Here is a 26,480-nt window from a genome sequence, read left to right as displayed (position 1 = left end):
CACCATGCTAAAAGCCTTATTACTCAGAAGCTGACATTGCTAACTGCATTCTCTGAATCCAGTTAGACCAACAATATATATCTCCTGTAAGCCTCCAGCCAATTGCATTCAACTAGTGTTTTTTGTGTGTTGTGTCTAGAAGGGGTTTTATTTTATTGTTTTCGTCTGGTTCCAAAATGTCCAACAAACCTGTTGTACCACAGTGTGACTGGCTGATTTTAAAAGTGCCTATATCTCTTTGCAGCTGATTTCAGGCCTTTTATATATGCAGTATAAATAGGTGATTATATGTCATGTAATTAAATGCCATTTAATGCAATTGTAGACCCTTCAGTGGAACTATTCATGACAGAATGTGAGTACACTTTCTAAACCAGAAGGGTGAAGGATAGCACAAGCTTGAAGCTGCATTACATCCTTTGTAAGTGCTGCTAATGCAGCCTCACTGGACAGCTCACCACGCTTGGAGGAGAACACTAACTACCAATTCTGTTACATTAGCTAAGCTAACACCTGTCTGATCTTTAAATCATGTGTATTTGCATATATATATGTATATATATATATATATATATATATATATATATATATATATATATATATATATATATATATATATACATACTTACTATATAGGTGCACTTTGTAGTTCTGCAGTTACAGAATGTAGTCCATCTGTTTCTCTGCATACTTTGTTAGCCTCACGACAGCTCATCTGCTGCTGCACAGTTTGTGTTGGTCATCCTCTAGTCCTTCATCAGTGGTCACAGGATGCTGCCCACAGGATGCTGTTGGCTGGATATTTTTGGTTGGTGGACTATTCTCAGTCCAGCAGTGACACTGAGGTCTTTAAAAACTCCAGCAGCACTGCTGTGTCTGATCCACTCACACCAGCGCAACGCACACTAACACACCACCACCACGTCAGTGTTACTGCAATGCTGAGAATGATCCACCAGCCAAATAATACCTGCTCTGTGAGGGTCCATGGGGGTCCTGACCACTGAAGAACAGGGTAAAAGGGGGTTAACAAAGTATCAGAGTAAACAGATGGACTACAGTCTGTAACTGTAGAACTACAAAGTGCACCTATATAGTAAGTGGAGCTGATAAAATGGACAATGAGCGTAGAAACAAGGAGGTGGTCATAATGTTATGCCTGATCGTTGTGTGTGTATACATATATATAACGATAAGATATATGCGCTTACTTATACAGATGGCTGTGGCATCGACAGGAGAGGACATGCAAGTTCACTGAGCCAATGCTTAGATAGTTGCGCATGCCCTGCATTGTTGCATAGTTATTTACCCTACTCAAAGCAAATTAACAAGTTGTTAACCAAACTTTCTTTCCCCAGGAAAACATAGAGCTTGCCTTAGATGACATCGAGCCCAGCACTTCACTCTCCATTGCTGCTGTAGACCAAGCCTCCAGTCAAGCTTTGGTAAGAACTCACCTTTGGTACCCTCCTCTGGCTATGCTTCTTCTCTCTGGTCCATTCTGTTAAAATTTGAAAGGTTTTATGAAGGTGCCTTCATTCATGCAAAATGCAGCAGCACGGATTCTAACAAAAACAAAAAGAGAGCTCATATCGCTCCCATTTCAAACTGCACCAGATACTTGTATCCTTTAGAATAGATTTTAAAGTTTTGCTACTAGATTTTAAGACTCTAAATTAAAAGCTCATGCTTATCTCACAGAATGTTTATGTTCCAGCACATGATCTTAGAACTGCTACTAAACTACTACTAAGCTTCTAAACTATGGAACTCAATTCCACCTTCCATTAGACCAAGGGTCAGCAACCCAAATGTTCTGAAGGGCCATTTAGTCCTTTCAAAAATGATCAAACCACCTTAAAAGCCACAACACGTTATGTCCATTTTACCTTCATGGGTGTAAATATGTCTCAATATGTGCTAATGTGCTTTTATAGGCTAAAAAATCTAATATAAACTATAATAATATAAACTACTTTGCTCTGCTTTAAGCCTTAGCTCAGCTATAGCCACTTTTCTCACATCAACATCCAACAGGAAACTTTTTCACAAAAGTAAAATAGCTTTTCATTCACCAGCTTCTTGTTCGAATTTTCCCGTTCCACCTTAAATGGTGTCTGAGGCGCCAAAATGCAACCGCTGCATCATTTAAGGTGGAACGGGAAAATATGAACAAGAAGCTGGCGAATGAGAAGCTGACTACAGCTTCACGCCTTTTTAGTGTTTGACGGTTTCTCATTGCAGATTAAACATATCAGGAAGCCAGCTGGAGTGATTAGAACTGTAAATAAGTCAATTCGTCTCCAAATTATTGATGTTCATCTTCAGTCTTTCAGTCTTTGCTGTTTTGTTAGCTACTACCTAGTCGAGACTGTTGTCTGTATTGCTGTTGTGACCAGCAGTCTGTGCACCAACCATCAGGGTTAAAGGGTGATTTAGCAGTTATAGCTACATTAACTTCAGCGTTTACAACCATTTATTGTTAAAACTGTGTTGAACAATCAGCAGAGCTTTATTTCACTGCAAAGGAGGATTATTTTATTTTTACCTAAAGATCTAATTCTTCTGCGCAGCTGCAACAGGGCAGTAAAAGAGCCGCATGTTGCCAAACCCTGTATTAGACAGTCAAGCTCAGCGCACAATTTTAAGAAAGATTTGAAAGTGTATCTTTTTACCTTAGCATTTAATTAAAACTCTATATCTCTTTGGTATTTATCTTTTTAATTTGATCTGTGTCATTATCTTATATGATATTAAATTAATACTTATAATTTCTTCTGTTACTGTTGAGATTTATCACCTGTCTGTAAAGCACTTTGAGCTGCCACTGGTACAAAAGGGCTCTATAAATAAATAAATAAATAAATATATTATTATTATTATTATTATTATTATTATTATTATTAAGTGAAAAAAACTATGTTGGCTAAGCGCTTTGTCTTGAGTATCAGCGTCTGCTGTTGTAGTTTCTCTCTCTTGTATTAAACTTGAGTTTAGCGAAACAAAGGAACAATGGAGAGAAAAAGAGGCGGCTATTTCTCCATAATTGCTAAAGTGGTCTGCCTTTACTGAGGGGTTGCAGGAGCGCTCTGCTGCCTTTGAGTCAGAATGAGAATGTGAAGGCTAATGGCGTAGCCTTTTAAAACACTCGACAACACAATAATTGCTTGGACAGAGGAAGTGTTGTTTAACATTGGTTATAGTACAATAAAGCATGAAATGAAAAGTCACTGAACAAAGTCCAACACTGCAGTGGCGATAAACAAAATGCTGCTTCCTGTTGTGAATTCACCGTAAATGGTGTTATAAAACGACTTCAAAGGGATGACTCGGCTGAAAATCAATTGTACACAATTTTCCACTTACCTCACACGTAGTTAGTGTCCAAGATTTGCTTCTTTATTTAAGCACTGGCTCTATGAGGCTAGTGTTGCCAACGAACTCTAGAAGTCAATAGTCACCCAAATCTTAACTACCCTTAAAGTTCATGTAGGTGTATAGACACTAGGTTATATTGGAGTCTTCAGTTGTTTCAATTTAACATTTATCTTTAGTTTGAAAATTCAAGATTAACAAATATTAATAAAATGGATTAACAGAAATTGTGAATGTAATCGAGCCAGAGGCACTTTAGTGGGGGCCTGGCAGCTTCTTATTTCTCCCATTATATCAATAATGTGACTGCAGAACACTAGAGGGCACCCACAGGAGTCCTTAATAAATAGGAATGAATGGAGCTAAATGGCTAAAAAAGGAAAATTAGATGTATTTTTGTGGGACCCTTTAATTTTGATAACTTTCCAATATCAGTTTTTCTACAACAAACAGGTTTTGGGCAGTTAGATGCTGGTAGCCATGCTAAACTAGCTAGTGGTCACTAACAAAGCCAGCATATGTTGTGTTTTGAAAGCTGGTATGCTGGTCAACCAGCATGACCAATTACAGACCATGGCTACATTCACATTATCAGGCTGAAATGTCACAAATACGATTTTTGGCCTTAATGTGACATAGATTTGATGTTCTTAGAGCTGTGTGGGTACACGAATCTTTTCAAATTCAACCTGAACCACTTTCATATTTGCTCCTAGATCGGATAATAAATATCCAATTCAAGACTTGTGACCTTAATCAAAATGCAAAAATTGGAATTGAGCAGTGTGGCTTGTAATGTGAACATAGCCCATGACTTTGCTCCATAGAAGCCCATTCATTTTGAACTTCCTCAGGAGCGCCCTCTAGCGTTTGACAAACCCAGAAGACATTATTGAGTGGCAATTCTTCTCACTACGCATTCTCTGATCTAGCATCCATATGCTTGTGTGATAATGGAAACTCAGAGTTCGGCATCTCTAAAATGGCTGCCTACTGTTTTAAGCTGTATAGTGAAATTTTGAATTTTTATATTTCACGATAAGTTGTACTGTGTCCTAAACCACATCACCAAGTCTGTGCAACCTTAATGTAGAGCTGGATGTGATTTAAGCGGGATGGGAGAAGTTTGGGGAATATATTCACAGAAAAGACATGGGTGACTATTGAGTTCTAGTGTTTGTTAGCAACATTAGCCTTATAGCTTTAAACAAAAGAAGCAAAATTTGGACGCCAGACGTGTCTGGATGTGTCTTGCCTGATCAACTACATCTGAGTTAAGTGTAAAACCATGGTAATTATTGTTTTCGATCAGCTAATCCTTTCAGCTGAGTAGTCGGTATGGAATATCTTTGGTCTGAATGAACCTTGCTGGAGTGCGGCTGAGCGTGAACTGAAGTTGCAGAGTGTATAGTTGGGCAGATTTCCTCGGAGCTTGTTGGTGTGTGTAAGTCAATAGCAGACTGGGCTCTTGCTGAGTTTCTCCTCCAGTCATTACTTGTCTTTGGCAGCAAGGCAGTTTCAAGCTGTGCACACTTTATGTGGAAGAGATGTAATGTATACCTTGGTGGTACATGGAGGTGTTTATCAGGCAGTTTCCTGCATGCTCTGGGGTTCTGACAGGTGCGTTTGTGTATGTATGTGTGTGTTTGTTTTAGGTACGAACCCCAGCGAGGACAGATGAGGCGAGGGGGCTGCTCTGGCTAATGGAGGAGGAGGCACTGCAGCCAGGAGGATCAGAGGACACACTGCTGGAGAGACTCTTTGGCTACTATGGGCCTGCAGAGGGAGAGAGCAAAGGTCACACACACATTTATTTATACCTACAGTACTGTGCTAAGGTCAGAGACCACTCTTCATTTATTTAATTCCAGTCAAAACAGAAAAAAAAGATTAAAAGATACACATAGAAAATGATAGAAACAGAGAAAATAGGACCCACAACTGTGAAAGAACTGGAAGACCAGCAAACCTAACAAAAAGAAGCTCCACTCTTGCTTTAGATCCGAGAACATCTACAGGTCCATCCATTCTGAATAGAGGAAGACTTTATTAAGAAAAGAACATTAGACCCAGAGCTTAATATGGGCGTGACACCATGACTTCAGAGGTCTGTAGTGATTTTACCACAGATAAAGGGTGTTGTTAGACACAACCAAGGTGCGAAATACAGAAGGTTCTGGGGATCTGGGACACCCTAATTAACCTCTTGGACCCTTGGAATGTCTCAAAATCAAAATTCTGGGGGTCCTCAAAAATAAACTTTTGACATCATGCTGTCTGTAAAATAGGCGCTCAAATACAAGTTCAGAGAAAGGTCATTGTTTAGCAGCTTCACACACAAGCGCCACCATCGATCAATGTAGTTTGTAGTGGTCAGTGGTTGCCAAGCTACATTACAAAGGTTATTCCATGAAGAACACAGTAGTTTTTAAAAACTTGGCACATTATTGCCATTCATAGATCCAAGCAGTGATATACATGTACATCTGTTTTATAAGCTTGTTTTTTTTTCTTTACAGGTCACACATTGCTGTTAAAGAGTGAGCGACCACAGCACTTTCTGCTTGGCCACGGCCATGAGACGGACTGGGTGGAGTACGACGCACGTGGTTGGCTGAATTATGCCAAGCAAAATCCCGCCTCCCAGAACGCAGCCAGTCTGCTGCAGAATTCCCAGAAGTAAGACAGACCTGCTAATACCTATAGAGTGAAAAGTGCACCTTAATGCTAATGAATTCATGTTCAGCCTCTTGTTACTGATCCATTTGGATTCTCACATATTCTACGCTACTCTTTATTGATTATTTTATCTTAATGATGTGAAGTCAGGCAACTGATCCTTCTACACTCACATTTATGTCTATGATACTTTATTTTGAGGAACACATTTTGGGGGTTTATTAAGATCTGGTTCTTTGTTCAGGAATGCCTGAATTAGGCCCTTCCAAATGGTTTAGTTTTATTCATTATGATCTATATTAATAAATAACTGGAGGTTTGCTATGTAAAAATCATTAATCAATGCGTTATTAGTTGTTATAATGCAAAATAAAAACTTTTTTAAAATCTTGTGCAAATAATTGAGTATAAATATCATCTAAATTCAACTCTATTAGTGTAAATAGCAGCATTTGATAGCATTTGACACAGTTTCTATGTGGTGTTACTTATTTTTTAGTTTCAGTTAGAGCTAATAAGAGCTGAACATGTCAGGATGTGTTTCATATTCTAAAGTGCAGTTTTAGTCATTGAACTGTCGTGAATACGTGTTGTGTTTTTGATGCAATTTGACTTACTGAAAACATGTTTAGCCCCTTTTAGCCTCTGATTAGTGATGATAAAAACTGCACTTTAGACTATGGAACGTCTTGAAGTGCTAACAATTGAAACTCTTACTAGCTCTCAATAATATAATATAATACAATACGCTGTTTTGAATTGACTTGACACTATCTAGAACAAGAATGAATCAAATGCTGCCAATTCCCCACTCCCACTCTGGAAAACTTTCCTTTTTAAGCTTAATAAAGTTTGTCCTGTCTTAATGCAGCGGTTCTGTCCCGGTTCTGGGGGTCCAAAGGGTTGGACATGTTGTCTAAAAAATTGAACCAGAGGAGATGAAGACAGTCCCCAGAACTGAGATGAAGGACCACTGCTCTAATGTACAGTGTCTAGTGTGAACAAACACCGCCCAGTGCTTACTGTCCCTGATTTCTGGCTGTTCTTTTAAAGGAAGAATATCAGCGCTTTGTTCGTTGGTCGTTCTGGTAGCGCGACGGTGCTGTCGGGCTCCATCGCTGGCCTGGAGGGCGGCTCTCAGCTCGCCCTGCGCCGGGCCACCAGCATGAGGAAAACCTTCACCACCGGCATGGCTGCTGTGAAGAAGAAGTCTCTCTGTATCCAGATCAAACTGCAAGTGGTAGGTTTAGAAGAGGCTCCTAAACATAGGGCTTATGCAACTTTTGTTGTTAGCATAATATGGGGCTGCAGCTAACAATTATTATTCAGTTTTTTTAAACTATTATTCAGTTGATTAATCTGACTATTACACCTTTTTTGGCTCCTCCGCATTTGCCACCACCATTGTTATGACAAGCGATTTTGTGGTGTATTGAAAACCATATCACCCCCTACTATCTGCATCATATAAATATTACAGAGTACATGATGCATCGACAGTAAAACAATACTGACAATTAAAGTGATCGTTGCAGTGACTGACGATTAGTTCGTTGTTCTTGACTAATCGTTGTAGCCCAGTTGATGCAACTTTGTTGACTAATAATTATTGATAAATTGCTGCAATGTTGTTGACTAAACATTGCCATAATTGATGATTAGGCAGTTGTTGTATATAATGGTTGTGACTGTTAACTAATCATTGTAGGCTAATTGTTTCAATGATTGACAGTTTTTTCTATTGTTGTTGACCAATCATTGTAGACTAATAGTTGTGGATTTGTTGACTAATCATTGTTGATAATTACTGCAACTTTGTTGACCAATCGTTGCTATAATTGACAATTAGGCAGTTGCTATTGACTACTTGTTATAGACCATTCATTGTAGACAGATTGTCGTGACTTTGTTGAATAACTGTTGTAGACTAATCATTGGAGCTTTGTTGATTAATTGTTGCAACGATAAACAATTTTTCTATTGTTGACTAATCGTCGCAATGGTTGTCGATTAGTTTCTGATCCTTGTAGACTAAATGTTGTGGCCTTGTTGCCTTACTTGACTGACCATTGTGGCTTTGTTAACTAATCATTGTGGCTTTGTTAACTAATCGTTGTGGCTTTGTTGACTAACCGTTGAGACTTCTTGGCTAATCATGCACAGAGTAATGATATTTTTCCTTCCGTGCCGTTTCTCTCCTCTTGCAGGATGCAATACTTGACACTGTCCGGAGGTCCAGGGTTCACTTTGTCCACTGCCTGCTGCCCCTGGCGGATGCACCACAAGCAGGCTCTCCTGAAGCTCAGAGCGAGAGCTGTGACCCCGGCCTGATGCAGCTCGACGTGGCCTTACTGAGGGCCCAGCTCCGTGGCTCTAAGCTGCTGGATGCCCTCCGCATCTACAGACAAGGTGTGGAGAGCAGCAGCCACAGTCCACCTCATACTTCAATTCAGTAGATTTTTAAACTAGAAGAATAAAATTAAAATAAATTTTGACATTCAAATAATAACAGTTACTGGGGATACGAAGGTGCCAGTTTTGTAATTTTTCAATAGAGAGACTGTAATTATATTCATGTTTTTAATGCAGTATATTTAACACTTTTAGTGTTAGTTATACATTTGTAACCCTGTCCATTTCCCAGCACTTAACAACACTGTGCAAAAGTCTTCCTTCCGCCCTTCTTCAAAGATGTTCCTTCACTTATTTAATTTCCAGTCATTTCTTCAGGAGATATGTCTGAAGAGATTACAGATACGATAATCAACTTGCATAAGGAAGGATAAAGTCAAAAGAAAATAAGTGAAAAAAAACAGCATGAAGAGAAGCTGCTGGTGTTCTCAGAACAATAGACTGACCACTTCAGAGTCCTTTATTACAGCTTTTGTTCTTTTCAGGACACTTGCTTTTAGTTTTTCAAAGAAATCTGCAGGGATATTTTTCACCTTCAAAGTTCAGTCGTAGAAGTTTATTGTATTTTCTGCTTCTCATAATCTGAATAATCCCAAACACAGTCAGTGATGTTGTGGTCTGGACGCAGGGTGGCCAGTCCATTGTTCTGGGAACACAAGCAGCTTCTTTTTCTTTTTTTTTGTGCGTTTCCTTCTTAGTAAGGCTACACATCCTTTCAGACCCACAGTGCTGAGTTGTCGTTACACAGTGGAAGGATATGTATTATTTCAGATCTGAATCAAGAGTGGAGCTTGATTTTCTCCTCTCTCTCAAAGATGAAAGCTTTAAGTGCTGTTTATCTGGTGGGGACAGTTTTGGTGTCTACCAGCTCTTGCACAGTTGTTAAGAATCCCATTTTCTCTGTATCTTGTCTAGTTTTGGAAAGTCCTGTTTTTTCCCCCACTCATCTCCTTTTGACTTTCCTCTTCTTAATGCCAGTGGTTTATCCTACATCTAATATCTTCCAAAATATCCCCTAAAAACAGAATAACTTAATAAAGGAAGGGTGGTCTCTAGCTTTTGATACTACTATATATTTCAGATTTCTTATTGCCCACTGATCCTTTGCACAGGTTATCCTGACCACATGGTCTTCTCCGAGTTCCGCCGCCGCTTCGACGTCCTGGCTCCTCACCTGACCAAAAAGCTTGGCCGCAACTACATCGTAAAGGATGAGAAGAGGGTGAGTGCCTACATTTTTGTTGAAGAAATGAGAGAAACCTTCCTGCTCATCTCGCTCGCTTCTGTGTCTACGCCACCATAACAGAGAAATAAACCCTGCTTAATCAGGCCCATTGTGATGGCTTAATCAAGCCTTGCCAGCTGTGTTTCCCACTCGAATCAATAAGGGGCGCCGACAGGAGAAATGTATTAATTGCGCTGGGGCTTAGGGCTCGGAAAAATGGCCCAAAACTTATTGTAATTATCAACTCTGAAAAATGGAGCCACCACCCGGGGAGCTCTTTAGCTGCCTGGGCCCTAATGATTTGCTGAGGCAAGCGGGAGCTGCTGTCGCACAACTATAGGTTTATTTGAAATCTCTCAAGTTCTGTGACCCCCACCTCCCCCCAAAATTTGTGTGGCAAAAAAAGCATCGGAAGGTTTTTTCAGCCTCTCTTTTTGCATCCTGATGAGAAGTGCGAGGGAAGCGAAGGTCAATTGTGTTTGAATTCCCTCTGGAAGGAGCCTCACGAAACTCAAATGGTGGGAAGAAGAAAGAATGCACAAAAGCCGGCCTTAGCAGAGAGGAGAGCGGGGCTAGAAAAGAGCCAGAAGCTGATTTCCCCTGTGCCAGCGTCTCACTGATGGGTTTCTGTGGAAACAGACTGGAACAATGGCCCCTTAGTGCTGTGGAGGGGGGCCTTACAGTGTAATCTAGATGGGGCCATTCAGCTTGAGTTCTCAAGACCTGTCTGTACCCGAGAGGGAGTGAAGGATCGAGGTAGAGAGAGTGAAAGAGAGAGAGGGGGAGAGGTAGAAGTGGCATTCTTGGGGTTGTTTTGAGTCAGTGACAGCAGTAGGACGTTTAGAGGACTGGTGGCTCTGCTCTGTTGGGAAATACGGTTGGTTTTTGTCTTGTTTATCTGTTTATTTATAGCCGTGCCTTCAGTCAGTAGAGACGTTTGCATATTGTTTTTAGGTTTGCACATTAGAAATTACAATATGATGGCTGTGCAATATACTTTATTTGGAGGCTATCTACATAGGAACTTCATAACACATGCATAACTGTTATGTATTTAACATATTTAAAAATCAATTCTGCAATATTTACAAACAGCTTAGTAATCGCAAGGTGACATAACATGTGTTATGATGTTGAATTGACATAATTGGCTTTAAACTAAAGTGACTAGATAAGTATGGGAGGAATAACGGTAATAAGGTAAACCGCAATTTTTAAAAATGATATGATGTGGCAAAGCTCTATTCTGTGTGAATGGATAAATAAACACATTCTAACTTTATCTTGTGATCACAAGATAATTAACTCATTATCTCACGATAACAGTTCAGAAAATTATGGCTACAGCTCATGGGCTCTCCGGCCTTCCATAGATGAAAATACGTGAACGGCGTGTAAACCTAATTCGGCTGTTACCTTGCATACGATTATTACCCTCAGAAATGCTGGAGTTTCAGAGTCACTTGATGAAAGGCGTGTCACTTCATCTTTGTCATAGTTGTCAAGATCGAAATTTGAGGATGTGTCTGGAATTGTGTCAAGCCCGCCCCACACAGCCGCACAAGCCCGCAATCTGTTTACCCGCAATGACTGCTGTGCCTTTAAATGAATCCAGCCCCCAAAATATTTTTCCAGTTACACAGGACCCGTGGATGAATCTGCCTCATGTGGACCTCTCGATTGACATTTGTGGAGTGATTGGCTCGAAAGTAATGAAAATGGCTTAAAAAAGTGCACAGAAATACCGTAGACCTCAGTATTTGCAGACAGTTTTAAAAAAAAAAAAACACCCAGCCCTAAAAGTGACACATATTTGTTCTATTTATAACACTGTTGTAAAGCATTGTTTTCTTGAAGTGGAACTTTACAAGGCAGAGGCCTAGTTAAGAACACCGTATATCAGTTCTGCAGAAGGTTTTGATGCCCTCAGTCGTATATTCATGCAAAAATCTTGAGTTGAAGTGAAAATACTGCTGGTAATATTACCTGAGCAAACTTGCTTGCTTTTCAACATCACATCGTATCAAGTATCAAAAGTAAATGTCCTTGAGTTATTACAGTGATGTTATACTGTTTTGATGAACAGGTTATATTTGCTCGTAGGTCTCCGTGTTAGAAACTGCACTAAAGTGGACGCGGTGTATGTTGTGTTCCTAACTAGGTACCTTATAATAACGCTTCCCAACAGGGTTTTAAATTAAATGTCTCTCACTTTAGTTCAAGGGTCCAAAAGCCAATGTAGTTGACTTCACAACAACTTGTGCCATTCTGATTATTAATAAGCTGTTCATAGATACTGAAGTGTGACTTAATGAATACATTATGCAGTGTGTTTGTTCATGTTATGAAGTCCCTATGTACACTCCTGGGCAAAACAATGGGCCAAGCCCAAAATATAATAGTTTTTACTGATGGTTTTGGCCTGGACAGAGTCCAGTTTGAAACCCTGTAGCGAATATTTGGTCTCACCTTAAACAAAAACCAGCTCAGCAATGTTTTTCAACTGTTTGAAGCCGTCAATGCTTAGTGGAAAAATACCGCCTCTTATTACTGTTAAAGGTCTGCAAATTTACTCATGAATACTTTATCTGTTTGTTTAATGATTTATTGTTAAGATCATTAAAAGCTTAATATGTTGGCCCATTGTTTACCCAGGAGTTTAGGTAGCTTTCAAATGAGTTAACTGTTCATTTTTAAAGAAAGGAACGTAAAGTAACGCAGGAATGTCTGTGCGCTTTTTCAGGCCGTAGAAGAGCTGCTGGAATCTCTGGACCTGGAGAAGAGCAGCTATCATATGGGCCTCAGCAGGGTGAGTATCTTCTCTACAAGGCCTGACCCATGATCATCTTACACCGCTTTAAACCATTGCTAACACTAAGGTCTTCCTTCCTTCAGTGCCCAGAACTAGTCCTGTATTTCAGCTTCCCCCTTATTTTAGACTGTCAACACAAATACAACACATATATAGCCATTTATTTACTATCCAAAACCACAAGTGAACCTACACATGTCTTCTGAGTTTTAATGGTAAATTAGTGATACATTCTTCTTTGGGATTATTTGTCCTTACAACACCCTGCATGTACCTCCAATATGAAAATAGGTTTTAGGCCAAAACTTAGAACTATCATAAAACCAAGTCTCAGGCATCAGGCAAAGTGTCCTTAGCCATTTAGTGTAATCCCTTCCTGTGAGGGAGCTTTAGAGGTGGACATCTGGTTCCCATCACCACTGGAAATAATTCTGACCCTGTAAGTTTCTCTAGAACAGAATTTCACATCAAACCACTCTGAATGACTTTGTTTACATCTTATTGATTAAATTGCTGTAAAAAGTGGTGGATTTCCCATTTAAGGGCTTTCAATATCTATTGATATGTCAAAGCAGTAGCCTGCTGTTGTGGTCAGTTTCCTATGTGGTCATTGTCCCCATGTTTAAAAATGATAAATATACTACCTTATGTAAAAGAGAAATGTCAGATAAAGTTTAATATAGTATAATATAGTATTTGTACGACCTTCACTGTCCTTCAGACCCCTGTTCTTCTATTGGAACATTGAATATCTCTGAAAATGATATATATTGTTTTGATGTCAGTTCCATTTTTGTATTGTGAGAAAATGGGTGCCTGTTGTGAGAAAGAAATAAAGAAATAATTAGAAATTATTTTACAATTTCTAAAGACATATTTAGCAAATTGTGATAGTGCTGTCTGAGTTTTTATTTACTTTATTTTGCTTTATTTCATTATTTTGTGATCCAGCACATGTGGCTTGTTACAAGGTGGACAGCCCATTTAGTATCTCTCAGCAAAACTAGGTGACTCCAAAACTAGTAAGTACTAATCCCTTATAAGGAATCAGCTGTTTGTTCACAGTGAGTCGCTCACCCTCTCTGCTGAAAGGACATATTTATCAGCAGCTCATTTTGCCTCCTGGCAGCTCTCAGGGCCTGGATTGCGGGTTTTGTTAAAAAAGTGCAGCGTCCTTCTTCCGCACAATGATGGCATAATTGTCTTCCCTTTGTGCCGAAGTCATTGTACAGGCCGTCGCTGGCTGGTGATGGGGCTCTTGCCCTGCCACTCGTCCGCTAATCACAAAATAAGCAGAGGCTGCCCAGCAGAGGCCTAATCCCATCAACTGGAAAGAAACCGGGGAAACAGCAGCACGTAAACAAACTCCGGCCTCCTCCGCTCCCAGGTGAGCACGGATTTGCTGGACCGCGTTATAACTTTGGAATGCATGGTAATTATTCAGACGGCCGTGGATAGCCTTCAGCATCTGAAGGAAGACCCAAATTCTTGCAGGAGTAGATTAAAGAAATACTCCGAGCTGATCTTTTAGCTGCGCTCTTAGCATACGGTGGGTTATGGACAGTGATTTTGATGTGTTTTTCAGTGCTTTACAATAGAAGCTACAGTGCAGGTGATGAAGCAGCTGCCTATTGCTTTCTATTGTAAGTGTCTTTGGAGTCCGTGGGTTTTCAGTTCTTCACTAAGCACAGAGAAATGTGTCGACATTATTGTCCATGGTAATTGACCTTATGCCGCTATGGAACCCCATTATGACCAGGTGGAGGAGAAATAATAGTCTGTTTTTTTTCTCCTTCTCTGTTTCTGGCAGCAGTTTGTCAAAATATTGACTTACTATCTCAAAATAATGAGTTCTTTTCTACCAAGTATTGACTTACTTTGTCGAAATAATGACTTGTTATGTTATGAATGTAAAAGAATGGCTTAGTGTCTCAAAATAATGACTGATTATTATGAAATAATGGGATTATGAAAATGAAATAATTACTCGCTTCCTTGAAATTTTATCTTTTATTTATAACTACTTGTTTTGATGTAGTATCTTAAAATCTTGAAGATAAAAGCCATTATTTTGAGATGCTAAGAAAAGTTCTTTCTTATTTTATATTTGAGATCTGAAGTCAAAATTAATTGTGATGACTTACTATGTCAAAATAATAACTTAGAATCTCATAATAATGACTTATAATCCCGAAATAATTACCTGCACTCTTACTATCTTGAAATTAATAACTCATTGCATTTAATATCAATCTTAATAATCTTAAAATCTTGAGGAAAAAAGCCATTATTTTAGGATTTTAAGTTGATGCTTCAAGAAAAAAAGTATTTTTTACGTAATAAACCAATATTTTAAAATAAGTCATTTTTTTAAGAAATAAGTTATTACTTCACATTTGAAATGCAAGTCAATTGTAATGACTTATTATGTCAAAATAATGACTTAGTATCCCATAATGATTATTATAATCCTGAAAAAGTTACTTACTTTCTTGAAATTGATAACTCATTGCATTTAATAATCTTAAATTTACTGTTATTAAATATCAATTTTAATAATCCTAAAATCATTACCTCATATTTGAGACACAAAGTTAATTGCAACGACTTACAATGACAAAATAATGACTTAGTAACTCATAATAATGACTTATAATCCTGAAATATTTACTTACTCTCTAGAAATTAATAACTCATTGAATTTAATAATCTTAAATTTATTGTTATTAAATATCAATATTAATAATCCTGTAATCTTGAGAAAAAAGTCATTATTTTAAGATATTAAGTTGATGTTTTAAGAAAAAAAGATACATTTCAGATATTAAACCAATATTTCAAGAAAGAAGTCATTATATTGAGAAATAAGTCATTACTTCATATTTGACAGATGAAGTCAAAGTTAATTGTAATGACTCACTGTGTCAAAATAATGACTTAATATTTTGAAATAATGACAGTCATTATTATCCTGAAAGAATAACTTTTCTGACATTGAAATTAATGTTGTTGTTTTGACATATAAGTTTGTATGTATAAGTACCATTGTTTCATGGTACTAGTTCAATATTTTTAGAAATACGTCATTGGTTGAGATACTGTGTCTATATTCACAAAGCAAGTCATTATTTTGAGACTAGTGGAACATTTAGAAAAAAATGTGGTAACACTTCCTATGAATGTCACCTTTTTAAGCATCTGTAAACACATTCATAACATGTTATAATGCATTCATAAGACATTATAAACTTAGCTATAAATAGTTATAAAAATGCACTATACGTTATAGCAGTAACGCAAGTAATATTAACACTATTTATAATGCATTATATTAACAATTCATAATGTATAATAAACATGGCTATGAAGTGTAATTCAGTGTAATTCATTTTTATAAATGTTTATAACCATGTTTATAATGACTTATGCATTATAACATGTTATAAATGTGTTTATAGATGCTTACAAATGCGACATTCATAGAAAGTGTTACCAAAAATGTCACTATTTTGAGATGATCATTCAAAATTTTGAGAAAGTAAGTCATTATTTTGATATACTGCTCAGTTTTTCTCATCTATCTGGCAGGAATGGGCTTCAATCTGCTACAGATGCATCAGATAAAGATTAGGTTGAAAAAAGCTGGAATATTATTTTAAGTCACAAAGTTTTCTCAGTGCATTGTGGCAGAAGCAGCCCTGCAGAATGGCGACCAGGCAGACCCGGAGATCTTCTACTGTCAGCAATTCTGCCACTGCTCTCCTCCTGAGATAATCACTTACAATAAGAGATGAGGCTGTAATATGCTTTAAAAGCTCATTGATTTGCTCGTTTTGTTCCGGTTTGCACCCTGATATTCCCTTGCCAAGTCAGCTGTGTGCTTCCTGAGTCCCACTGTTTCACCTGATCGAGTGTTTTCCACTTGATTCACACGTCTTAAACCTCTCATCTTCACTGCAACTTCAGTCTCTTTGTTTTCTCATTCTTTCTCTTAATACTGAAATAGCAAGACAGCAGTGATCTCGTAGTCTTAGCACACTCACAACACTTTCAAAAAGTTCTCTTTAATGTTCTCTTAAAGCCAAATTCCACATACTTTTCAAATTGTCTGTATTTATAATTCAACAAAGTCATTCAGAGTGGTTTGGAGTGCAGTAGTGCACTGCAGAAGAACTTACCCGCTTGCACTTCTGTACAGTGGTGGTGAAGAAACATCCTAACACTGAAATCTTATCTGATAAGTCACTACGACAAGTTCAGTTAGGACCGAATTTAGGAACGAACACGTTATAAACAGTTCTATTCTGCACGTTCAGCTCTGTCTATACACTTTTCACCACCAGCACTGTAATATTTTATCTCATTGGGGGTGGTGGAGATCATGTCTGCAGTGTCTGGGACTTCAAATTACAGAGAATGCTGGGATTTGAAACTATATTGCAATGTAGATAAATCGCTGCTGTCGCAACAAAACCTTGTGTCTCCAAAATGGTAACTTTACAGGAGAAGGAAAAAACATATGTTACTATTAATGTAAGTCAATGGAACCAGACTTTTTTCCAAGCCATTTTGGGTCTTTTTTTGGTCCATTCATTGTGAAATTTACCCACAATATAAAGAACAGTAGGCACTTTCAGATTATGTCCAAAACTGAAAAACTACAAAATTGTGATACAAGGTTTTGCTCCGACAGCAGCGAGATGTAACATCATTATGCTGTTATATTTATAATGAACTGTGCTGTCTGTCACAGCTACCGAAAAACAGGCGGTTAAAACAGAAGTTAAGACACCTCTAGAGCAGTATTTAGGAAATAGTCTAGGATGTTTCTGTAATACTGTTTTCTTATCTGGAGTTTGAATAAGATAATGAAGTTAGGGACCATTATTCTGTAATAGCTTCTGCAGAGTAGCTTTCTGACTTTTACAACTTAATAATTAAGCAGAAATGTAGTTGAATTTCCCCTTTAATCAGAAATATTTTTTGAACAGTGATGAGCAATGATAAGGCGAGGTGTATTCGTATAGAAATCTGATTCATTGTATTTTAATGACAGCTTTTTTAGCAGAAATTTTTATGATTAATTACCAGAACTGACTCAAATATTATGTTTATAATGCTGTTGAAAGTGCTGCACAGTTTTTCTTCAAATGTTCACATTGTGGGAGAGGCTATGCAGTACTGTGCAAAAGTCCCTTTATTTATTGTCTGCAGGGATATTTTTCCACACCTCCGAAGTTCAGTCTTAGAAGTTGGTTGTCTTTTCTGCTTCTCACAATCCAAATAGTCCCAAACACACATTTGGACTCATCAGTATATAAAACCGTTCTCCACATCTCAGATGTCCAGTTTCTGTGTTTTGTGTCTAGAATGGACTCATGTATACATTCATACACTTCAGAGTTTTGACAAATAAAATCCAATTAAACTGTTTTTCAAATTCTTATTGTACCTGTTGTAGGTGTTCTTCAGAGCGGGGACTTTGGCTAAACTCGAGGAGCAGAGGGATGAGCAGACCAGACGAAACATCACGCTGTTCCAGGCCGCCTGCAGGGGATACCTGTCCCGCCAGGCCTTCAAGAAGAGAAAGGTACACTGCTCACTGGCAGCTTTCCAAATCCTCACCCACTTACAGCAGCCTTATCATCACCATCCTATTAAATCTTACAGCACCTTAAATTGTTTTTACTCTGTTTGAAAACACCAGCTTTTACATGACGAATGGACCAATAGAAATGGTGCAAAATTACATGGAATCAAATCCTGTAAAATTAATATAGATTAACTCTTAGAGGTCCGGAGTACATAGTAAATAAAGCAAATACATTTGATTAACTCTGCCTTTCAAAACTTTACAATCGCTGTTTTTCACTGTGTGGCAGGTACATGTACAAAATGCTCCTTGCCCTCCGCAACTTTCAACTGTTTTGTACAAAACACTAAAAATCAAGTGTCCGTAATGATAAGCACAGCTGTAGATGATTCCATAGTAACTGAGGAAGCTGTATCGCATCGAAAGAATGAAGTTAGAATGAAATTTACATCCATAATGCCTCTTACTAGGAAAAGTGGTGATCAAATCTTGAGGCAGATAATTTTACTGTAAATAGATTGCTGTAAATTGCTGTAAATAGATAATTATAGTATATTATTGTTAAATGATGTCTAATGCCCAAAATAAGCTTGAAATATTGACTAAAACATCTTAAAATACGTTCTCGTGGCTTATAGTATTTCAGTCCACACTGTAGTGGTTATTATTGGATAAATTAACAGCCATAGATGTTCAAAAGTTGCTTCACGTGAGTCAAAGTCCAGTCTAAAGTGTAAAGTGACCCAAAAGTAAATCAACTAAAAACATGTCAGGTTTAACACGGCTTCAAACAACGAGCCTTTCATCATAGAAAAACATAAGTCTGAGGGACGGAACTGAAGCACCACAAGAGGCAAACCTGACATGGTTGGTTATTGTGTAGTTTGTATCGCAACAATGCTAGCTAGCTAGCACAATAGCTAACCCAGCTGAAGCTTCATTAAGTTTTAAGGGATTGTGATCTGTAACTTACTAAAACTTCAGCTTGATTAGCTACTGCACTAGCTAGCATGCCAGCTACCCAAGCTATATGCTAGCCATTTTGAGTTGTCTCTTTCCTTTAAACACGACATGAACTGCACAGCACTTCTGTCCATCAGACTGAAGATTTCTCTGTGAAGAAAGATTTTCAGTTTGATGCTCTATCAAAGCTGACGCTGCTGCAAGCTGCAGGAGAACAACATTGCAGTAATGACCGTGCAGGACTGTAGCAAAAACTCTCATGCAAAGTCTCAAACGTCAGGCTTGAAAGGAAAGAATTTATTAGTTTAACCCATGAACATTGTTGGTCCTTATTTAGTCAGTTGCTTATAAAAGCAATAAGCCACGAGAGGCTGTGTTACTGTGATTTTATCACTGGTAGGGTGTTGTTAGGCACGATATGAAGAGGAGTGCCTAAAACTCCCTTCCCTGTGATAAAATCGCAGTAACGCATGGCCTCTCATGGCATATTCCTTTTATAAAACGATGGCCAACATGAAATATAATGAAATACACAATTGTTCAGAAAATAATTTGTATTTTTTTTTATAATCAACAAAAACAAGTATTCTGCCAATAAAAGTAGTTCCTTTAGAGTATGGTATTGTTGCCAAGCAACCGTGGACCGCTGAATGAGGAGAACGTTTGCTGTATCCCCATTGCTGTATATCATGGTCATTTCATTCATTTTTTTACTTTTTGTCATACAGCAATGAACATATGATAACACATAACTGTTCATGCAGAAAACGTTTGCTTTATATGTACTTTTTGATCACCAAATTGCCACCGCGAGTCTCATTTAGCACCAATCCAGCAGCGCCCCACTTCTCGTGCTGGGGCTGAATCTCAAACAGCTCCCTGCTCCCTACATAGTGCACTACGTAGGAATTTAAATACTGGATCCTGAAAACCTCAACTGTGCAAAACACAGCTAAGAAATAGTCATTTGGGATTCAGACGCATCCATACTTGATGAATGATGCACTGTTTGGCTGTTGAGACTAGAATTTCTAAACTTTCATAGTTAGCACGCTATTTAGTGAGTACGGAGCCATTTGGGATTCAGCCTGGGTTTGACGCGACTTCTGACTGAAACATGAACATTCAAAGTGTGTAACACATTCAAGTGACATTTTTAGACTTTTATACTGCTGTTTTACAGTTAATTATACTGTAAGTACTTTGATTAAAGTTTGTAATATTAATAATCTAGTTGTTTGAGCTGTTAGCTATCTTTGTAGCCTGTTAGCCAGCTGACCAGCCTAGTTCTAGTTAAGAATATAAGTTGCCAGCCCCTACGTTTAAACAAGAAAATGGGTTTTTACTTCATCAATATACTCAGTAGTGCATGAGAGCAGCATTAGACTCAAAGATTATTCCATTAACAGCACAAAGTGTTTTTTTTTTGTTGTGCCGTGGCGCAGTAATACACAATTCAGTTGTTGTGAGGCGGTCATAGGTGCAGGGAATATGGTGGATTTAACTGCTATGAACGGGGCTCAGCCAATCAGATTTTAGGACCGGAACTATCCATTTTATAAATAAACTAGCATCTGTTGTCGTAGCACTTGTTGAGGTGGAATGACACCATAATGGACAAAAGCAGCCCATATGACAACTGGTGCTTTGTTGAACTAAGCCTCTATAAATTAAGTCAGTTGTCGTGAAAGGCTTTTGTACACATTAAAAATGATGGTTCCTCAAAGATTTTTAGTAAAGAAAATGGTTCTATATAGAACCATGAACACTCAAAGAATCTGTATGATTAAAGGGTTTTTTTTTGCATCGTGGAAGGGTTCTTAAGAATGATGGAGAATGTGTGGTATATGGTTCTATATAGAACCTTTTTGAAAGGGGTAGCACCAAAAAGGGTTTGTCAAGCTCATCATAGTAGAGGAAACCTTTTCTGTTGCTACATGGTACCCTTTTTCAAAAGGTTCTATAAAGAACCATCTACAGCACATTCTCCATTTTTTCACTACAGAACCCTTGAAGCACCATCTTTGTTAAGAGTGTAGGTGTCATGTAGCATTATAAATGCTGCTTTACAGTGTTTTTTCCCTTATTTTATTATGGAGCATTCTCCTTTATTATTTGCTGTAACTCGTGTTGGTATTTTTATGCTGTTATAAAGCAGAGCTGGGAGCTGGAACACTTCATATAAAGTGTTTCTAAATCGGATCATCCGCTCCCCAGCTTTCTGGGCCTGATGCATCCAGCATCCATCTGGATTAACTTCAAATGCCTGACACATGCGCTTCAATCACAGCCTGATTGGCCAACCTGCCAAAAGAGGCGTCCATCACACGGCAGCTCCTCAGCCCCCGTTATCGATCTCTCACTTCAAAATGGCACCTGGCCATCTTTTATCAAGTGCTTCTTACGTACAGATCCTGATAGTCTCAGCTCTGTTTCATGGATCTCTGCTACAGTTGAGCATTTTGCTGGCCAGTCATCACATCATAATGAACATCAAGGACGCAGGTGCTCAGATCATGGTGAAGTGCGGGACTTCATTCCAAACATAAGCGCATTGGTCACAGTGTTGTTAATGGTGTTCAGATGTTGAGGAGAGTTGAATTTATGGCTCCTGTGGCCTTTTAGGCCCTGGACACTCTGGCCTTGCTCAAAGCTTTTCTTTCGTGGCAAGTTTCTTGTTTGAAGTCGGACACCTTCTGCAATTGTCGGGAGGGGCGAGTCGGCCTCAAAATCAGCCCTGTAGTGTGGTCCAGACGTTAGATGCTTGGGAGCCCCCCATTCGGTGATTGCTTGGTTGATTGACTGGAAGTGTCTTTTGGTTGGTCCAATGAAAAGTTTCTCAGAGGTTTTATAGGAATTCTACCCTGAAATGAACTTCTGCTGCAGCCGAGAAGCAGGGAATCTCTGACCCTGGAGGGTCTGAAACCAGATATTACGGTGGATTTTGTGGTTACACAAGACTCTGAGTAGTGCTATCAGTTACATTGCATTTGCTACAGCCCAGGGAGAGTGCACAGACCACGGACAACATCGGGAAATTGCTTTGTAGTGGATTTATTTCTTTGTATGCTTTTCAGGGAGTTTTTTTTTTCTTCCTTTAAGTAATTTCCCCCTTTATTGATATTTCTATTATCTGTGTTCCTTTCCCCTTTGTGGCAATGTGCAAGTAGCTTGTGAGTAATGTGCTTGGAGTTGGAATAGGGACACAGGGAGAGAACAAAGATGTGCAGAAGCTATTCTTCATTGAGGAGGTAGGCCTGGAGTGGAAGCTTTTACGGGTGGGGAAGGGCCAGACTATAGGGATGCATAGAGGAGTCTATTATGGTGATGGATGCTTGCTTCAGGTGTTTGTAATAAGAGAGGAGAGCATATGGTTTATTGATCTAGATATGTGTGGAATGCTTTGACCTAAGGTAGATTCACTTACAGCCACTGTATTTCTCTCAGTAGCTGTCAAGGCCTAACTAGGGTGGTTAGCAATGTGCTATGTCTGTATTGTTATGTGATATTATGAATGAGGTTCCCACTATGTGAATACAGGTTGTTCCACTAAACGTTCCATAAAAACTAGCTGAACCTGGAAACTGTGTGGACCGGCCTCAGGGTTCCGTGTGGCAGTTGTGTTGCTTGATTTGTGTAAAGTAAATGATCATGTTAATTAGTTACCTTATCAACTTTTATTGGTTTTTGTTAATATATGCTAATTCCAAATTTGCAGCACATTCCAAAAAAGTTTGCAGAATGATCAAAAACACCTATTTTGGAACTTTCCATAGGTGAATAGATGACAGGTGTGGCTATCGTTATTAGGTATAAAAGGAGCATTTAGCTACTGTTTGAGCGAACAGTCCAACAGTTTAAGAACAACATTTTTCTGCACATGATTGCTAGGAATTTAGGGACTTCACCATCTATAGTCTGTGACATTATGATAAAAAATTCAGAGCATCTACAGACATCTCTGTCTGAAAAGGGCAAGGCTGAAAAATGAATGTCACCACATGGGCTCGGGAATACTTCAGAAAACCCTTGTCAGTTAACACGGTTTATCACTACATCAGCAAATGCAAGTTAAGACTCTGCTGTGCAAAACTCAAGCCATATATCAACAACATCAAGAAACACTGCCAACTTCTGTGGGCTGAAGCTTATCTGAGATGACTGTGGACTGACACAAAGTGGAAATGCGTGCTGTGGTCTGACCTTTCAAATAATGGACGTTGTGTTCTCCAGGCCAAAGAGGAAGAGGACCGTTTCAGTTGTTACCAAGCCAGCGTCTGTCATGGCATGGGAGTGTGTTAATGGGTAACTTGCACATCTGTGAAGGCACCATTAGTGCTGAGGGGTACATAAGCATTTCTAAGCAGCATATGCTGCCATCTAGATGATGTCTTTTTCAGGGATGTTGTTGCTTGCTGCTTCACCAAACGAACATGTCTTGTGAAAAAATGTGGTAAATACATTAATAAGGATGTAAAAATATTTGAGTCCTCTATCATTCATAAGCACTGCCGCTGCTGTAATATAGTGTTAGATTTTTCACTGTGTCGTATATAGAAGTGTGAATAATATTCCTTTTATGTTCATAAACAAGTAAAAGTTGTGTGAAAATGTCCATTCTGTGAATGCTATAATGTCCTGTTATCGTAGATAGCACATCAGTCGCATAACTACACATTATTATTCTCCGTTGTGTATGTTCCCATTGAAAACTTTCCTATGAAAACTTTTTCATCCTAACATAAAGTTAATTAATGTAATGGCTTTCTTATTTGAAAGAGTAACCAAGTAACTGATAGCCTGGATAAAATACACAGTGTTAGATTAGGAATCGCTAAAGTGATGTCAGCATGCTTCTTTGGCTCAATACAGAGATCAAAAGAGGCGAGGCACTTGGAAGGCTCGCAGCTGAGAGGGTGAAACCTTTTTGTTTTTCCTGTGTGTCTTTCAGTCCGTGCAGTTTGATTATTCTTCAACAGCAGAAGTCCTCAGTGCCCTCTCTCTTGAATCAGTGATGGGGGGATTTTTCATACTATTTTTTTGCTTTTCTCCCCTGTATTTATACCTAACACAGAGAGGAGAAGGTACTTGGCCTAGTTTTTCTTTACGAACACCATGTTCTGGACATGCTCTCCCCTACTGATTCTGACATGCACACAGAGGAGAAACTGTGTCTTTAGAGATGAGAGCAGAAAAGGTGTCTGAGGTCTGCTGCTTGTCTCCTGGAGACAACCTAATTTTCAGAACTACCGAATCTGTGATCGGTAGATTTGATAGTTCTCAAAACTAGGTGGTGTCCAGGAGACAACCAGGTGGTGTCCATCCTTGGTCAGCAGTATACTTCAAGCAAAAAAAGATGCATGTCAAATGGTTGCCGGCATCGCTGTCTGGAAGTGAGCGGTGCGGATTGTCAAAAAGACAAGCAGTGGCCTATTCCAAAGTTCACTGTTGTGGTTTTGTATACGGTAACTTGTGTGCATGTTCATGTGGTTTCCAATAAGTGTGTTCCATTTCTAAAATGAACATGCAAGAGTGTGCAAGAGCACACCAGGCATGTAGCTTTGTGGGGGCCTTTGGCCGTCCCACTTGAAAACTTTCAAATAACTTTGAGATTTTTATGTTATTTTTTCAAATTTAAAGTTTTTAACAATACAATACAATAACAATATAAAACACCAGCTCACCAGCCCACATTCATAACATAGACTCCTGTTAATTGTTAAAGAGAGAGTGAGAGAGAGAGAGAGAGACAGAGACAGAGAGAGGATAAGGTAGGATATGCATAAATATCCATATAGATATGGATATCTGTGCCACACTTAAGTACGTATGTGCATTTTTCCAAAATAAAAGTCTTTTTTTTTTTTTATTTTAATGTCTGTATTCCAGCTCCTCCAGTTACATTTGTGCATTCATTATTTCAAAATTCTGACCAAAATGATCAAATTGTGAGATCAGAGATTTGTACCCCTACTTTTGTCTGATTAGAGCCCTTTTGCCCACGATGTTGGGCTGAAGTCTGTTGCAGAGTGGATTGCTTTTGATTACAAAGCCTGCCTGGCCTGTCCTGCAATCTGTTTAGGCTGCTGTCGGCTTTGTTTATTATTTACCAGACATCACAACCAAGGCCCGTTAGAGATGCTCTCCAGCCTTGTCTCGCCTTGACTCGCTCTGCGCGCGTGAGATTATGTGTGTGCGTGTAAGCGTGTTTCTAGCCTTTCATGCTGTGACAAATTGTAATTGGCCGAACAGGCTTCCTTCGGGGCAAAATCCACTTGATGCTTAGCAGTGTGCCGCTTTAATTGGGTTTTCACAAAATCGGTTGCTACTAGAGATGCCGGCGTACAAGCGACGTGTAAATGCTGCAAAATGCTTTAGCTGTCTGCCAAGACGTACTGATGTTTGATTTAATTAATCAGAAGAGCTCCCAGCCTTTCTGTGTGTTTTCCTTCTGAAAAGCTGATGGATTTTGTCTGCCAGTTGATACAACACGGACAAAAAAACCCCACAGATAAACACAAACAAGTGCTCAGACATAACACACTCGCATTTTGCTAAACATTTCCGTTTCGTAGACGTGGCTTTTTGCTTTCTGTTTAGTGAGTATTTTGTCCTTGAAAACTTTTCAAATATCTTTCCAAGACAAGTGTAAAAGAGTGCCTACACTTATATTACCTGCATCTTATGTGAAATGTGTTATTTCGCCTGTTTTTTAGTGGACCTATTGCTGTTTATCTACAGGATTACATCACTGTAGATGAAGAGCAAATCAGCTAGGAATGCACTATCACAGTATCTATCACAGTATCGTACTGTGCAAAAGACAGAATTGATTAATTCCTTCATCATTTATTGATTCATTCTTCGAGAGACATTTCTGAGGAGATAATTCAAGTTACAAGTCAATGAAAAATAACTAAAAAAAGCTGAAAGTTCCATCAAAACCAAAACTGTCACGACTTGGGTTGTAGCAGAAAGTGCAACCAACTTCTAAGACTGAACTTTGGAGGTGTGGAAAAACATCCCTGCAGATTTCTTTGCAAAACTGAAAGTCTTCTGAAAAGAATGGAAGCTGTAGTAAAGGCAAAGAGTGGAGACACTAAATATTGGAAAATGTGATTGTATTTAGTTGTTGGGGCTTCAATGTAATGGTCTATGGTCTCCGGTCTCTTTGGTGGTCTGATATGGAAATTATTGCTGATAACTATAGTCCCACTCTGATGCTAAAGAGTGAAAACATCAGTGATGCAGGCATGTTTAGCAGAGGACAAATACATTATAGTTTGCAGGGCAGTTTCTGAACTGTTTCAGGGGCAGGGTGGGTGGAGGGGTGGAGTTTAAGCAACATGCTACATAAAAGGGCTTTCAAAACCACTCGTCTATGAAAACTCATCTCGGTGATCTATATAACCTAAATG

At 38.7% G+C, this 26,480-nt stretch overlaps 1 protein-coding gene across 1 annotated transcript in view; it reads left to right on the top strand.

The window, feature by feature from the left end:
* Positions 1-26,480, top strand: part of myo18aa (myosin XVIIIAa) — a 148,372-nt gene that overhangs the window by 71,699 nt on the left and 50,193 nt on the right. The window contains 8 exon segments of the mRNA XM_036595280.1: positions 1,362-1,448; positions 5,034-5,175; positions 5,898-6,057; positions 7,111-7,297; positions 8,265-8,466; positions 9,582-9,691; positions 12,438-12,503; positions 17,968-18,096. Of these exon segments, the coding sequence (XP_036451173.1) occupies positions 1,362-1,448; positions 5,034-5,175; positions 5,898-6,057; positions 7,111-7,297; positions 8,265-8,466; positions 9,582-9,691; positions 12,438-12,503; positions 17,968-18,096 (1,083 nt within the window).

This window comes from Colossoma macropomum, unplaced genomic scaffold (assembly GCF_904425465.1).
Source record: "Colossoma macropomum unplaced genomic scaffold, Colossoma_macropomum, whole genome shotgun sequence".
Lineage (NCBI taxonomy): Eukaryota > Metazoa > Chordata > Actinopteri > Characiformes > Serrasalmidae > Colossoma > Colossoma macropomum.
The sequence above is the reverse complement of the archived record's forward strand: the minus strand, read 5'-3'. Positions and strand labels throughout refer to the sequence as shown.